This window comes from Puma concolor, chromosome B2 (genome assembly GCF_028749965.1).
Source record: "Puma concolor isolate L17-30 chromosome B2, mPumCon1.1.hap2, whole genome shotgun sequence".
NCBI classification, from domain to species: Eukaryota; Metazoa; Chordata; class Mammalia; order Carnivora; family Felidae; genus Puma; species Puma concolor.
In genome coordinates this window covers 72,512,563-72,529,726 of record NC_141671.1, presented here as the reverse complement: position 1 = coordinate 72,529,726, position 17,164 = coordinate 72,512,563, and the positions used below count along the sequence as shown (strand labels likewise).

The window sequence follows — 17,164 nt, the reverse complement described above, 5'->3', positions numbered from 1 at the left end:
ACTTAAATTCAAAATTTGTATTAGATACAGTTATTGGAACAATTCAAATATGTTAGGAACAACCCAGATGTGTGAAACTACTATAAACTTGAACTCCAACATTAGATAGGTGAGAACCTAACACTTGTATGGGGTATGCTGTTAAGTGTCAAGTACGTGCTGCATTTTGAAGATTTAGTGTTAAAACTTTGTGAAATATCTCATTAATAATTTGTAAATTGATTACATGTTGAGGTGATAAAATTTTAGATAGATTCAGTTAAATAAAATATTAAAATTAATTTCATCTATTTCTTTTTGCTTTTTTAATGTGGCTATCAGAAAATCTGGAATTAAAAGTTATATTTCTATAGGACAGCACTGGTTTAGGATTTCTAGGGAAATGTTTTTAAACACAAAAAAAGGGTATTATTTACAAGTAATAATTAATTGGATTTGCCAGTAATTATATTTGCCAGTATATACTTATATACTGGATTTGCCAGTATATATATATATATACTTTCTTATATACTTTTTCATCTGAATTCATTTTTCTTATTACTGAATTTGATTTTTTACTAACAGTTCCTTATTGAAATGCTCTGCTGATGGCAAAGTCTCTTAAGTATTCATGTTATGAGTTGTCTTTATTTTTCCTTCATTCTTTTTAAGTTTATTTTCAGAGAGAGAGAGAGAGAGAGAGAGAGAGAAACATGAGTGGGGGAAGGGCAGAAAGAGAGGCTCACAAGCAGTGCAGAGCCTGATGTAGGGCTCAGACTCAAGAATCGTGAGATCATGACCTGGGCCAGAATCAAGAGTCAGATGTTTAACTGACTGAGACACCCAGGCACCCCTGTTTTCCTTCATTCTTAAGTGATAGCTGGATATAAAGTTCTAGGTTGACAGTTAGCCTCAACTGCTTGAACCTTACTTCATATTTTCTTAAACTTGTATTTGCTGGTAAAAGTAATTCTTTGTAGATAATCCATCTTTTAACTCTGATAACTTATGTTTTTTAAATGTTTATTTATTTATTTTGAGAGAAAGAGAGCATGCATGCAGGGAAGAGGTAGAGAGAGCAGGGGAGAGAGAGAATCCCAAGCAGGCTCCATGCTGTCAGCACAGAGCCCAACACAGGGCTCAATGTCATGGAACACCAGATCATGACCTGAGCCAAAACCAAGAGTCAGATGCTTAACCAACAGCCACCCACCCAGGCACCCCTTACTCCGATAACTCTAAGATTTTTCTCACTTTACTACAGTTTTACTACAACATGTTTCATGGTATCCATTTGTTTTGTTTCCACTTTGTTCCTTGGCATAAGCTTTCAACCTGGAGACTTATGACTAGTACCTCTGTTCCTGGCCTCTGAAATGTCTGTTAAGTATATTTGGAGCTTCTCAATTAACCACCATATCTGCTATCCTCTCTTGCGTATTGTTTATTCCTTTATTGCTCTTTGTTGCATTCTGGGCTAATTCCTCAGCACTCTCTGACAATTTACTATTTCTTCTGTCCCTGGTCTAGAGTTTGTTTTGAGAGGTTTTTTTTTTTTTTAATTTTTTTTTTAATTTCAATGAGTCTACTTTTATTTTCAGAATTTTGAATTCAAAGATGTTCAACTACCTGTTGGTTTTTGCCAAAGTTCAGGCCTTCTAATGCTGATTCTCTGTCCCCATCTGGTCACCAGGTGTTCAGTGATCCACCGTCCTGCCACCTTGCCCTCAAATCAGCACTCACTGGTACTCCAAACTTACTAGAATCTCTGCTGGGCCTTGCATCTGGCCACTGTGTATGTCTGCCCCCCCCCCCCCCCCCCCACTTTGCTGGCTCTCAGTTCAGTACCTTTGCCTCTTGGGTGCTGAAGGAGCTTCAGATATGTGAATGAGACCTTTTTGTTTGACCATGGTTCTTTACTCTCTTGACCATGGGTTCTGGGTTCAAACTGGATTAGCATAAGTTTGCTCTGTCCTGGGAAATGATTTGAGAACCCCTCTGTCTTGGAATTCTTCAGATCTAACTCGCCTCATCCTTCCCATCAGCCTCCCAGAAGGTTGAAGTACATCTGAGATCATCACCATATACCCCCAGTCCCCATTTCCCCCTTCTCTTTGTCTTTATTCCTCACAGCCCCTTGGGACAAAAACTTTGGCCTTCTGCTTCAATCCCTTCATACCATGTCCTGCTTCCTGTCTCCAGCCTCATGGCTAAGTGTTAATGGTAGACCGGGCGTGTGATAAGACAGCCTGAAATGATAAGTCCTTCTGAAATAGTGTATCTGTTACTCTGTGCAACAAAAACAGATAACAAGGTTACAGGGAGTTTTATGTGCTCACCTTTAAGGGTCTGTTGAATATAATTTGATATTTAATCATTTGGAAGACTCATTAAGATACATATTTCGTTGCATAACATCTGTATAACAACTCACCAACTCCGAAATGCTCTAACATCTTGCTTGATCATAAGCCTGACGCTTGGAGTTCAGCATCATCATCCTCTGTCATTCATGGATGAACAGACTGAGCCACTGATCAGGTCACTGGCCCAGATCACTACAGCTCCTAGGTAGAGAGCCAACACTCAGGCCCGGGTCCTGACCCAGGATAAAGATCAGTTGGCTTGTTTTGACTAAATTGGTTACGGGCTTGTTAATAGAAAGCCCTTATGGAGAGATTGCCAGAGAAACCAGCTTAGCCTTGAGCTGTAGCTCTTCACATTTCTAGTCTTATGTTCATTCACCTGAAGCCATTAACATCTTCAGTTATACCTGCTTTTTTTTAAGTGGTATCTTTCCGGGTTTCTTTTTTTCAGTAATTTGTACCTGACACAGACATTTGGTCAGTGTTTAGAAAGTGATCTCTCAATCATATTGCTGTCACTAATCTACTGCATAGAAGAATCTTGAAAATTTTGTCACTAACATCCATTTTTAACTTTTTTTAATGTCAGTTAACATCAGAATAGTTGTGTGCTGCTTCTTTAAATGCCCACCAGCTACAGGTGAATTGAAATCTACCAAGTGGCCTAACCGGTATGAATGAGAGCCCAGTGCTTCTTGACAACGGAGTGGCTGGTTTGTGTCCAGAAAGTCGAGTTTGCAGCATGGAGTTGAGCAAAGGGAAGTAGCCCATGTAGGGACTATCTTTATTTGCTGACACTTTCTAAGATTTTGCTATCTCCAATTTGACTGGCTAATAGGGCAAGATGAGAAGCAGTGTTTCCCTTCATGACAGAGAAGTTTCCAGGGAAGAGGGGAAAACAGTTGGCTGTTTGGGAAACAAGAAAGAACTCCATGAATGTGGGAGGTTCTGGAGAGAAGTGAACTGACAGACTCTGGGTTGAAGGTTTACTGTGTCCTCTGCCTTGAAGAAAAGCTTTTGACTTTCTAAAAGACTTTGTATACTTCTAGCCTATGTTTTACATGTTCTTTTATAATCTAAATTTTTTTAAGTTAGCATTATTTTATGTGGACTTTCTGTGTATTCACATAGCCTAACTTTTTTTAATCCCATTGCATTAATAGTTACATAGTTTACTTAAATATTTCTGTCATTTGCTGATCATGTGACTTGTTTCGAGTTAGTCCATATTAGAAACAGTACAAATAAAATGATGTTTTTACAGGTTTTCTTTGTGTCCTGGTTCCAAAATAGGAATTACTGGATCTTTATATGATTAGTCGGTGTGTCTTTCTCATATTGGCATGGTGTTTTTTGAAAATATCATGTTAATTAACTGTGTCACCAGCCCCACCAAACAGTGGGTTTTATGATCTTTAAAACGTTTTTCTCATTTTATCAGCTGAGGCACTACTACATAGCTGTTTCATTTTGCTAAAGCCAAACATCATGGCAAATGTCGGTTTGCTGTTTTCTCTTGGAAACTCTTACTCATATCTTCTGCCCGTTTGTGTCCTAGAGATTGGGTATTCACCTACTACCTTTGTATGGTTTTAAAATATGTGAAATAGTTTAACATTGTAACTAGTTTAGTCATTTTCACCTTGTTTACTGTCTTTAGCCAGTAAAAATACATTGAGATCTGCAGGGTGTGTCACATGAATGTAAGCATATTTTTCCCAGAGTCGTATGCCCCCTAGAAAGTAGTCAGGTTTGAGCTGTCACCAGAGCGGGCAGGTGCTGCCCCAGGGGGGCGTGGATCAAAATTTGGAAACAAATTAGCTGGAGTGGCAGGGCGTTTGGCTGTCCTGCCAAGCCTGTGAATTTGGTCAAGATGCTGAAAGAATAATAATCCGTGACACATTTGTCAAATCGTATCAAGAAGTGGGCTAGACATCAAAACTAGGCAAGTATGGGACAGAAATATGCTTTTGTGCTCAGGCTGGGCTTTCTTAGCATCCTGCTCTCATCTTAGAGAAACAAAGTCACTGGAGCATGTGGTGGCTTCGTGGCACCGCTGCCACTGGCTCTTGGGTCCCTGTCCTTTAACTAGTGGTGAAATCCTCAACAATCCAATGAAAATTGCTGAGGGTGAACGCACATTAAAAACACATCAGTTTTTATGTGCATATCAGTTCTTGCCCCACTCCTGTTTTAAAATTAGAGCAGTTACGCAGATTAAATGCTCTGTGGGGTGTGTGTGTGTGTGTGTGTGTGTGTGTGTGTATGTATATATATAAAATGTATCCTCTTACAGACTTACTTTTTTCCCACAAAATATCTGTTGACTTACGTGGTCTGGAGAATTGAAAGAGCTATTTTTTCAAACCTGCCTCTAATGTGTGCTTTCCAGTTTAAATACAATTCACTGAAATATTTTCTTTCCAGTCTCCGGAGAATACAGAGGGCAAGGATGGATCCAAAGTAACTAAACAGGAGGTAAGTGTATCTTTGACTTCCTGTATTTAATTATTTTAACTGGAATTTTTTTTAACATTGTGAGGATTGTATGCATCTGAATGAATGCAATTCTGAATAAGGCTGTTGAGACTACATAAACCAGAGATAGAAGTGTCACTGTGTAGCATTGCTTGGCGCAGGTAAATTTCAGTTGAGATCACTGATGAGACATTTTCCACTTACTATGTTGTTTATGTTTCTACCTGTCGGTCCTGCTGTCTGTTAAAGTAGATACTGAGAATTCCTTCTGGGCAAAGAGCGAGATAATAGGTAAATTCATCAAGGAGAACAAAGTCTGCCTTTCATAGCAAGGAAATGAAAGATGGTTGATTTAATAAATTCTCTGCTCCAGTGAGTGAATTACACATTTCTTTTTTAGTTCTGAATATTTGCCTAAAAGGAGTCATCTCTAGAGTCAAAAACTGTGGAAGGACACACGAAATGTCGAAAATACTGAACTTTTTTCTTTTTTTTTAATCAGGAATATTCTTAGGGCTTTGGATAATGAATTGGGCAACAATTCAAAGAAACTCTATATTAAAATACAGAAACCTCCAAAAAACTAAGAAATTGAGAGAGATGGTTGCATTTACCCACTGTGGTAATATCATGAACTTCTAAAAGGAGATGTATGAAAAAGTAGCAAATTAGAGGCTAACTCTGTTGACAGCCATTCACTTTTGCACAGAGCTTTACAGTGTGTGGAACAACTGCAGTTCTTACCCTTGAACTTATAAATAAAAGAGGTCACATGAAAGACAGAAACAGTATTTAGTTACAGATTCTTTGATTGAGGGATTCATATTGTGGTTTAATAATTCAGAGGAGTTTGTCATGCATAGCAGAACCGCTCCACAAATGTGTACACAGAAATTTGTTCTGCCAAATGGAAAACCTTTAACAGAATCTATAACTAAATCAATGTAAAAGCCAAATGAACAAAACTGCCTGTCACCAAGGCCCCACCATGCATTGACCCAGCATTTAGTGTCACAGAGTTTGGGAGGTGAAGTTTCTAATCTCAGGTCAAGTTACTAAACACATGCTCGGACGAACCAAAAGATGATATGTGCTTGGATTTTCTTAAAAATGGCAAAACTATAAATTGTAGGGCAGTTGGCTAAGTATAACAGATCTTAATGTTTTTAGATTTGGACACAAAATGCGTTTGGATTTTTCCTTTAGGAACTGCTATTTAAATGGATCTGTCAGTCAGAAAACCTAGAAACCATTACACATGATAGATCTTGGATAGTGCTCACTGCCTTTTCCAGCCTTCTACACGGAGCAGCCAAGCTGGTTAGAATATATGTAAAAGATTCTTGCTTATACAGCTGTCTTATACATATTCTATTAGCCCCAGAATTTTAGTTATTTATGTTATTTATATATTTTATTATTTTTAATATTTTATTTTATATTATTGCACGTACTACATCGTGGCCAGCAAAAATCGTTCCTAGAAAACACTCTTTCCCGGTCATGTAAGCTATGACCAGATTAAAACTCATGATTTGTCTTCAGGACATCAACGCGCTTGTTTGAAAAGTGAAAAGGTCAGCCAGCTGGTGGTTTAGGGTAAGAACTCTCAAACAGTATATTGATTGATTCCCCCACCACCACCAAAATTGACTGAATTTTCTAGTTATGTCATTGTGTATGCACAGCCTTGACTATAGTGAATAGATATCAGTCACAAAGCGGGATCCTGTATTGAAAATCCTCTTCCACTGCCATGATGTGTGAAGGGCATGGTGCAGAGTATAGTTTTTGGATAATAAATGACCAAAACAGTACTTTAGAAGCATTTCCCTTGGCAGTTTGCAAAGCCCTTTCACATTTGTTATTTTATCTGATCCATTTAATAACCCTGAAATGAGGGCAGAGCACATTCATTCCTCAACAGCAATGTATTGTGTACCTTTAATGTTCCAAGCACTGTTCCGGGCTCTGCAGAATCCACAGTGAACCAAAGAAGGAAAATCTCTTCCTTCATGCAGCTTCCATTTTAGTGGGGGGAGAAAGAGAGTAAAATAAAATCATTGGATATTTGCTATGAAGAAAAATAAAGCCAGGAAAGGGAATAATGAATATCAGAGAATTGCTATTTTTGGTAACAGATAGGCAGATGTTATTATGTCCAGCTTTACTAGAGGGAACAAGGTCCTGAGAGAAATACATTATTTTCCACAGGTGTCACAACTTGTATATTGCAGAACCAGGAAAATTATCTGAGCCCTGATTCAAAATCCTCTGTCTTCTAGGGCACCTGGGTGGCTCAGTAGGTTGAGCGTCCGACTTCGGCTCAGGTCATGATCTCATGGTCCGTGAGTTCAAGCCCCGCATCAGGCTCTGTGCTGACAACTCAGAACCTGGAGCCTGCTTCTGATTCTGTGTCTCCCTCTCTCTCAGCCCCTCTGCCACTTGTGCTCTGTCTCTGTCTCTCTCTCTCAAAAACTAAATAAACATAAAAAACAAAATCCTCTGTCCTCATGCCACTTTTGTGGTAATCATAAAAACATGGTTATCCAGTGCCTTTTCTCTGTCCTCTCCATTCCTTAGCCAATGCTCTGATATCCATGTTTCCCCACTTCCCATTTTTGCAAAGAAGTTAATTTCCTTTCTTTTGTATTTTTTTAATTTTTATTCATTTTTGAAAGAGAGAGGCAGGGCACAAGCAGGGGTGGGTGGAGAGAGAGGGGGACACAGAATCTGAAGCAGGCTCCAGGCTCTGAGCTGTCAGCCCAGAGCTCGACACGGGGCTGAAACTCACAAACCGTGAGATCATGCATGACCTGAGCCAAAGTCAGAGCTTAACCAACTGAGCCACCCAGGTGTCCCAGCAAAGAAGTTAATTTCCGTTTGGCTCCTCATTTATCTTTGGAAATTAAAAGCAACTTGACTTTTGGTGTTTGTTTGCAAGTACACATGGTCCCTGACTTGTGATGGTTTGACTTACAATTTTTGGCTTTACTGTGGTGCAAAAGCAATACTCATTCAGTAGAAACCATGCTTCCTGGTTTGCTCTTTTCCCAGACTAGCTGTATGTGGCACGATGTGCCCTTGTGACGCTGGGCACTGGCAGTGAGCCGCAGCTCCTAGTCAGCCCTGTGATCATGAGGGTGAACAACCGATACACTAACAACCCTTCTGTACCCACACAACCGTTCTGTTTTCCACTTTCAGTCCCGTATCCAATAAATTACGTGAGATATTCAACACTTTATTATAAAGTAGGCTTGATGTTAAATGACTGTGCCCAACTGTAGGCTAATATACATGTTCTGGGCACATTTAAGGGAGGCTCAGCTCTGATGTTCAGTAGGTTAGCTATATTAAACGCATTTTCAACTTAAGACATTTTCAACTTACTGGCTTTATCAGGATGTAACTCCATTGGAAGTTGAGGAAAATCTGTACATGGTCAAACCTAGAAGCATTAAGAAATCTTATAAAAATAAACATACGTCCAGACTCCATGGGAATGGCACATATGTTTCAAGCAATATTCAGCAAAGTCCAGTGATTCTACTTGAATCCAGCTACACCAGTGAACTTTGCCATAGCGAAATAAGACTTCCATGTTCTTTTGCAACCAGGACGTTAAAGTAAAAGGCTCTGTGTCTTTTGGAGTAGCCTTCACCAGAATTTGCTCCAACCCAGGGAATGATGAATTAATCAAATGCTTTTTGAAGAATTTCATTGTACCCAGCACCTATACACCACATTGACAAACCCTCCCATTCTTTGTCTCTGTAACTCTGGGTGACATACCATTCTGAAAGTCTTCTTTCCTCCTCTGATAACCACTTTTGGCCACTTCTCCTGAAGATTCACCATCAACAAATCGGGAGAAATTCTTATTAGCTCTTTTTTCATGGTAGCCCTGCCCAACAGTCTGAGTCTCAAGGGAATACTTAAAATTCTAGTACTCTAAGGAGGAAAAAAATAGCAGTCTAGTCTATTTTATATCCAATAAATATAGCCCAATCATTTATAGATTTTAAGGCTGTGAAAGCTGATGGAACTTTCCAGGAAGGTGTACATGCTTGCATGCATAACCATGCTGCTGACTGTGAGTGAAAGGTTCGTCTCAGCCTCCACTGTTTGCAGTGAAAAAGAAAATCTCTTATGATGGTTGCTGGAAAGGAAAATTTGAGAAAAATCCTTTTTTTATAGCATAGAAAGAAGAGCTGGTAAATTTTAGACAGGAAGTCGTAAAATGATTTTACAGTAAAAGATGTGCTTTTTAGAGATGGTTGGTTTAGACAGCCTGGAGAGGCAGGCCTTGTTTTTGCATTAATTTCCTAGGCTTTTTATTTTGAAACTCTTGTACTGGGCCTGAATTATAAAAAGATAGGGAGTCCTTTGGATCAGAACAGCTTTCAGGCCCTGCAGAGCAGTGCTTGCTTAGGTTGGAATGTTTTCTGGAAATCCCAGAGGGCTCTCTGACATCCGCCTCTTCAGTTTGCCCAGGTGTTCCCATGGAGAAGAAGGGAGCAACAGCACCAGAGTTGGAAAATCTGTCACATGATTTGGCTTTACTTCAATGAGATTTTCCTCAGGACAACTGCTTGGTGGATAGGAAGGCAGTGATGAGTAATAGTTAATATATTGGCTTCTTTTCAGGCACTAAACTAGACAGTATCCGAGTAGTGGCCTTAGCACACCTCACCTCAAGTTCACACTAGTACACATTTCTGGTGCTTACCCATGAGAAGTGCAGTAGGGGTACAGATGTGAGATAGATGAGGTGAACAGTGAGGTAAGGCCAAGGCAGTACACATAAGTCAACACCAAGTGAAGAGGGGTTCAAATAAGGTCCTTTCACCCCTTCTGAGCATAGAGGCTGCCATTTTTTTCCTTAGAAGGTATATTTTCTAAGCACTTTTCTGCTGGCTATGCTTCGCTTGGGAGATGGTGGTGTAGTTCATCAGGCCATGCAGAAGCATCAAAGATGAACTCTGTTTGGTAATTAGTGGATGCTCCTTTGCTCTTCCGTGTTCAAAAGAGCATCTGAAGAAGCACAAGTTACGCGCTTGCTGCCTGGTTTGATGGTTACTGTTGTCTTTTCTTTGGTGATACCCAGTTCATTGCAATTAACCGTACTGAGAAAGGCAGCACAGGATTTGGGTTCTGGTTCCCTGCGACTCATGGGTGTGTTTTCATGAATGCACCCATCAGTGCACTTAGGATAATCCTAGCAGACACTGTGGTATTTCCTGTGGGGCGTGTGATACAGGCATGCCTCCCATACTACATGTTGCACCGTACATCCCCTTACCTGGTGCAGTGAATATATCATGGCCACCACTTCACCGACACAGTCTCCTAGTCTCTGCACATTCTGTTAGCTGGCCTTAAGTCCAGCTCTGATTTTTCTTCAGGACCCCAGGGTTAAAATTATTCATGGAGGCTCTGGCCCTTCATTTCCTTCTGTAGTTTAAAGAGAGATGAGTTTAGCTTCCTCTGGCTATTTTCAGCCAGAAAGTTCTGAGGTGTGAAGACGGCATGAAATATTTCTTCCAGTTTGGCCTGACCAGCTGACCTATGCTGACCTCAGCACGGCTTCAAGAATTCCATAATTCCTTGCAATTGTGGCACGGGTTCCTCCTGACCATCTTTGCTGACCCCCTTAAAGAAATCATTTGAAACATTTAAGCTATTGTAAGGGGGCAAAGTCTGTATAAGGCAGCCTGAATTAGGGAAAAGATTGGAGTTCATTTTTTGAGCAAGTATTTTTGAGAATCTACATGCTAGGTGGTACGCATACTGTTCTACCAGAGACAGAGCAGTGAGTAAAACAGACAGAGTATGGAGTATTTATTTCTGGAACACTTTTCAAGAAAGGCAGTTATGCTTTCAGAATGTGAAATCCCTTGGGGAGCCATCTTTTGCTGATGGTAAGTAGAATATCAGTTCTGTATGCTTATTTCTGAAACTCCTAGAACCGTTGTTGCTATTTTAAATTTTCTTTGCGGCCTCATTTGCTTAATTTGCATCCTTGAAGAGAAAAAGATTTCCTTAAAAATACTAATCTCAACCCAGTTTTTCTAAATTTTCTCAACTTCCAAATTAAAAGGAAAGACTAGTGAACCTTTTACTCTATCTCAATCTTTCATTAAACATATGCATTTAGCAGATAAATAAATGTGCTTATTTTGTTACAGATAAGAGGAAGTGTTTCTTGTGAACTGCCTAAGATTTATAGTCATTCTCTTTTCTAACATAGTAACAAGTCAGGGAACTCCTATTTTGGTTTCTACACAATTATGTAACTCTTCTTTTGTATTAATTTATAAGTTTTAGTTCTATTTGTAAGGAACAAGAGTCAGACCGGAACTAGTTCTTAAATAGCTCCTCAGTTCTCGTATTGTCATTTTTATCACACAAGTAGATTACGGGTCAGAACCTAAATTAATCTTCCTTTCTTTTTCTTACCCGCAACACCCTTAATTAGGAGAGGCCATTTCTTTGAATAGTGTGTCTGCACCTCTTTAGAAAACTTCCTGTTGAGTATTATGGTTCCCAGGGCGCTTGAAGTATGTTTTAGTATGCTTGCTCACCTGGAGAGGGTAATGGGAGTCATACATTACACTCTTTCAACAAAGTAAGATACCAAGAATAAATTTTTAAAAATCAGCTGGGTTGTGTCTAATAAAACTGCATATTTTTCCATTTCCTTTGTAGCCCACCAGACGGTCTGCCAGATTGTCAGCGGTGAGTACTTTAGAACCTCCTTGTTGTTAGTTCTTATGAGTAAATATTCCCTCTGTTCAGGACAAAGCAGCAGAAGGAAGATTAAGGTGTTATTTCCCTTGAGTTTTTTTGTTTCCTTTTTGGAAATCAACGTGGGTCACAATCTGTGGCAAATGTGACTGGTGTTGCCAAGCAATTCAGTTGATCAGATATGTCAGTGAAAGTAGCTGCCAGCCCCATTACCAGGCGTACAAAGCCCAGGAAGGTGTTTGATATTTCTAGATCTCTGAAACAAAAGAAGCACATTAGCAAAGTCCTACCCTTCTGATTCTGCATATGATGTGCTAAAGTGGAGATGAATTATGATCCTCTCTCCACGGCCTATACTTTATTCAGAAACATGCTAAAAGTCATTGGAATCCATGCGCTCTAGTCCCATTTCAGAACTAGAGAATCTTTGGAAAAGTAATGATTCCACTTTGCCACTCAGAGTCTCCCTCTGTGGGCCAGGCCTGGGGAAGAGACCAGGGTTAAGATCATTAAAGCTGGGATGGGCAGCTGTGACCAAGCCTTGGCCATGAATGCGCTCCAGGCCTTCTCACCAGGCTGTGCTCCCTGCTGGCTCTTGTGGTCCTTCTTGCCGCCCTGCAGAGGTACCAGCCATTACTCTGCCACGAGAGGTCAGCCTGGCTCTCTGGAGGATGTTGGTTAAAATAGCCGCAGCCCTTGCTGAGACCTGAGATGTAGGAGGAAAGGCACTGGCTTCTTGGCTGGCAGGAGCTGCTAGCTGCTTTAGCCTTCGGGGGAGCATGGATTTCATGTCAGCTAACACCTGTGCCTGGCACAGTATAGGGAATCAAGGCAGAAAGGGCTATGAGGGCACTCACAAGTTCCGAAGTATAGCCAATTTGGGGTTGGGTGAGACAGTTTCACCTAAGTCCCAACCTAAGGAAGCAACATCAGAGCCACTGGAAAGATGAAGAGCCGGGAGATGCAGTTGTGTATGCACACAATTAATCTGGATTCTGCCGAAGTCCCTCAAGATGGTGTGCTCTATCCAATATTAACTCTCACCATTGTTCAGTACTTATGTTTTAACTTCCGTTAGGCTTAGCTGTAGATTGTACTACAAGCCGTTGTATTCTGTGGATCTCCGTCCCATTAAGGGAGTAGACCTTGTAAGTCAAATAAAATCAAAATTTAAAACAAGGCTTTTCCTGAGCACCATGAACCAGCCTTCCACTGAGATCATTGCCTGTGGTGCTGACACAGAGCCTCCTCGGTGGCCAGTGGGATTACAGCCTGCAAAATCTCATCTTTTCCTGTTCCATCAAAACACTTAAATGCTGTATGGAGGAGAGGTCTATCTTTACAGAAAATACAAAAGGAAATCATTTGCTGTGAATTGTGACAACAAATACATGTTAATGCAATATGTCAAAGCCTCACATTACAAAATTTTTTAAATTCTGAAAACTTAGTAGCCGTGCAAGCTGCTGTTTAGGGAACAGACTACAGATTCAGGTGGTAAGAAGCTTAATAAAAATATCCCTTACTTTTCAGACCCAGTTGTCCTTTTTATTTGAAAAGTCCTAACAGCCAATCTTCTGGAACTGAACTGTCTACAATTTTACTTTATGCGTTTGATGAACAGGGCCAGATTCAATATGAACCTGAACCACCTACAGGCACCGGGGACAAACATGTATTTTCTCCAGAGGGGGATATCCTGGGCAGTGTTTTCTGTTTAAAAGCCATTCTCCCTAGTGTTGGGAGAGATGTACACTTATTTTTTTCTAGCTTGATGAGAGAAATATTTGCCCTAAAATAGCTATAGAAAAGCAGAGGCTTTAATAGGTTATCTTCCCCCATGTCCTCATGTGCCCCCACCCGCCCCCGTCTCCGTGCCCTGGAAAGCAGGTGAGGGCTGAAGCTCTATATGTTATGGAGGGAACCATGGCCACAGGGCAAGCAGTGCTCATGGCAGCAGGGAAGAGAACCGCATGAAGCAAGAGAAAAATAGTTGCTTAGTGGACTCTTTGGCTAAGTTTAAGAGAAATCTTAAACTTTGGGAGCTAACAGTGGACATTTTATTATAATCATGTTCTTGATAAAAAGCTCTAGAGGCAAATAAGCCTAGTGTCTGGGTGGGCGAGAGATTCTTCTCACCTTGAGCTGGCATCGGAGAGGATGCGAATAGGAAGAAGCTGAAGCTTGGCTACAGAACTTGAAATTGACATCAGAGGTGGAAGGATGTGGAAATGATTTTGAAATACTTCACAGGCAGCGGTCTTCATTACCGGATGGGCTTTGCCTGCAATTGTGCTGTGATTTCTAGACTGTTGGGAAGGCCAGTGTGACTGAATTCATTGAGTCATTTGGCCGAGGGCCTGAGTCATTCCTCTTGCTGCTGTGCTGTGATCAAAGGAAGTACAGAGACATCAGAGCTAGAAGCTTAAACCTGTTCCTGGAGAGCTACTCTGGACTGGGGAATAAAGAGTCGGCTTTTAAATCTCACCTGCTGTTCACTTGAGAACCCAGGATGAAAATAGTCACGAAATGCACGGATCTTTATGCTGCTACCTGATGCCAAAAATAGAAAGAGGTTTTTTTTTTTTTTTTTTTTTTAAATGAACAAAATCGTAGTCAAAATGAACTGGTGTCTTCTGCGGTCTCGTTGCATTCCTTTTGGTCTCGAGGGTTGTCTTTTTCAGTATTTGTGTAATTTATCTTTGCAGAAACCTGCTCCACCCAAACCTGAACCTAAACCAAGAAAAACGTCTGCTAAGGTAAGAGGTGCTCCTTTGACTGACTTTGGCCTTTTAAACAATGAATAAATTATAATTTTGTATCGAAAAATCCCCCAAGGAAAAATCACATGTAATGATTCGGGCTAAATGTACTGACTAGGAAACTGTCACCATTGTTACAAAAGGCATAAAGCACGGTTTTACGCTTTCCCAGGAAAGTGTTTCCCATTTGGTCAGTAAAGGCGAAGGAAGTCAGAGCATGGTGCTCGGAGAAGCCGCCTGTCCAGGAGGGTTTGTTAGCAGGGCGCCAGGGCGGCTCGGGAGGTGGGAGGCTGGGCCCTGGTATTGCAGCTGCCAGTAGCTCAAGGGCTTGGGGGAGGGGATCTGACTTCATATAACTGGTCTTAGCGGCTTAGTCTGATGACTGACATGTAATAATTAACACTAGCCAGTAATTAATATCAGCAAACATTTATATGGCTCTTATACTATGCCAGACCCTGTTCTACTTGCTTTTCTTATGAAACCCTCGCATCAACCCTATGAGGTAGGTACACATACCCCATTTTGCAGACAAGGAAACAAGGAAACAAGCAGAGAGGTATGAAGAAACTTGTCCCAAATTGCTTTTCTGTACTCTGCCCTTCAGAGCAGTGTTGTGAATTGTTTGAAACGATGTGTATTTGTGGCATGGGTAGGTGATTCTGAAGCAGAACTCGCCCCTGTGGCTTAGTCTTCAAATCAGGAACTTTTCTGGGCGCCTGGGTGGCTCAGTCAATTGGGCATCTGACCCTTGATTTCGGCTCAAATCATGATCTCACAGTTCGTGGGCTCGAGCCCCGCATCAGACTCTGCGCTCCCTGACAGTGCGGAGCCTGCTTGGAATTCTCTCTCTCCCTCTCTCTCTCCCCTCCCCTGTTCGTGCACATGCTCTCGCTCTCTCTCTCAAAATACATACATATATATATATATATATATATATATATATATATATGTATATATATACTTGTTTTTAACAATCAGGAACTTTTCTTCACCTGGTACTTCATTTTCAAGCATTTTCTCAGCCTTCTAGTCACTCAAGCCCCACGTCCCCACATGAGGTGTTTCTCTTGCTGGCTTCTTTCCTGGTTTCTGCCTCCTCCATCACTTCCCACTGCTGGTGCCCTCCACGGCAAAACCACTTCCCTGTAGTGAGAGAGGAGGCCCACTGAACAAATACATGAGGAGAATCACCACCTTTTTCCCAGAGGAGAAAGTCAGTGGATATTCTAAGCAGCCCATTACATTTTCACAGAGACTCAGTGTAACTCACTCGAGGCACTGCCAAATTGGGTTCCCCTCCCCCTGGAAAGCCACCATGTTGGCCCTGGTTTTGCTTTACCTTGTGTTTGGGCGAGGTTGGCTGATTTTTACTGACATCACACCCTGTCTAACATGCCTTGTTTCCCTCTATTAGAAAGAACCTGGAACAAAGATTAACAAAGGTGCTAAAGGGAAGAAGGAGGAAAAGCAAGAAGCTGGAAAGGAAGGTACTGCACCATCTGAAAAAGGTGAAACTAAAGCTGAAGAGGTACTTTCCATAAATACCCCCCACTGATTGAATCAGTGTCTTAAAAGAAATTGCTCAATCCTTCAGCCGGTGATAGCACGTTCATAATGACTCTTTTTATTGCCCGTAATGTTATTACAGATCCACATCTCTCGCTCAACTGTTAATGTCTCAACCTCCAGAGGTACCCCACCCAGCACACTGTCAGTAAAGGGGCAGATTGAAACAGTGAGAGTTAAGGGTACAGTAGAAAATTCTGCATGTTTGCAGTGACTAGAATCAGATAGTAGTGTGGTGTTTTTTTTTTTATTATGAACAGTGGGAGCTTACAGGTAAAGCTTCTGTGGTCGTTTGAAAACCAGAAAGCAATAAATGCAGCCAAGTGTTTGCCTACTATATTCCTGCCTTGTCTGTTTCACACCCAGAGTTGAAATAGGTTTTGCAATCGAGCTGCTAAAAACCAGATGTTCAGAGTGTGTGTGTTGGTCGGGTGGACTTTCTTTTGGCTGATAGTAGCTTTAATAGTAACTGTATCTCCCCCCCCCTTTCTTTTTCACAGGCACAGAAAACTGAATCTGTAGATAACAAGGGAGAATGAATTGTCATGAAAAATTGGGGTTGATTTTATGTACCTCTCGGGGCAACTTTTAAAAGCTATTTTTACCAAGTATTTTGTAAATGCTAATTTTTTAGGATTCTACTAGTTGGCATACAAAAATATATAAGGATGGACATTTTATCTTCTCATAGTCATGCTTTTTTGGAAATTTCCATCATCTTCAAGTAAAATAAATATGAGTTTATTATTGAAAGCTATGTGTAAGATTGATTGAGCATTCCATGCACTTGCTTTAAAAATTGGGTCCTGTGGATACTGTGGTGTTTCTACTGTGCGTATTTAAATTTTTCACGCAGTTTTTCTAGAGCAATAATCAGTGGTGCTTTTGTACCTAGGTTTTATGTGGTTTTAATGAAACATGGATAGTTGTGGCCACCTGCTGACTATTTGTGGTTTAAAATAAAAGGTTTTCTTGCCTGCAAAATACCTGCCTCTTAGTAGTGTCTTTACTATAAATTTGGGCAGTGTTTCATTTTGTTGTTGCAAAGAGGTGAAGAATATTTCCAGTGCGTGCCATAACAGCATTCCTAATAAGTCAAGTAGGATTATTTCTTAATTCTTGGGCCTGCAAAAATGTTATTATTTTAATGAAACCATCGATGAGTGCTAGTGTGGAAGAATTACATCTAAAACACTTTATATCAGAAGTGGTCAGCAATGATCACCATATAATAAGCTTTTAATAAAACATTACTTT

At 40.6% G+C, this 17,164-nt stretch overlaps 1 protein-coding gene across 4 annotated transcripts in view; it reads left to right on the top strand.

Annotated features, from left to right (window-relative positions):
- Positions 1 to 16,891, top strand: part of HMGN3 (high mobility group nucleosomal binding domain 3) — a 32,696-nt gene extending 15,805 nt beyond the window's left edge. The window contains exons 2-7 of one of the 4 annotated variants that reach the window (XM_086707285.1): positions 4,776 to 4,826; positions 11,538 to 11,567; positions 14,285 to 14,335; positions 15,756 to 15,869; positions 15,990 to 16,089; positions 16,408 to 16,891. In XM_086707285.1, the coding sequence (XP_086563411.1) occupies positions 4,776 to 4,826; positions 11,538 to 11,567; positions 14,285 to 14,335; positions 15,756 to 15,869; positions 15,990 to 16,089; positions 16,408 to 16,421 (360 nt within the window). In that variant the 3' untranslated portion in view covers positions 16,422 to 16,891. Of the gene's footprint in view, positions 1 to 4,775; positions 4,827 to 11,537; positions 11,568 to 14,284; positions 14,336 to 15,755; positions 15,870 to 15,989; positions 16,245 to 16,407 lie in introns of those variants that run through there. The other 3 variants (XM_086707286.1, XM_025925701.2, XM_086707283.1) reach the window with 3 other exon arrangements.
- Positions 16,892 to 17,164: the final 273 nt, after the last annotated feature.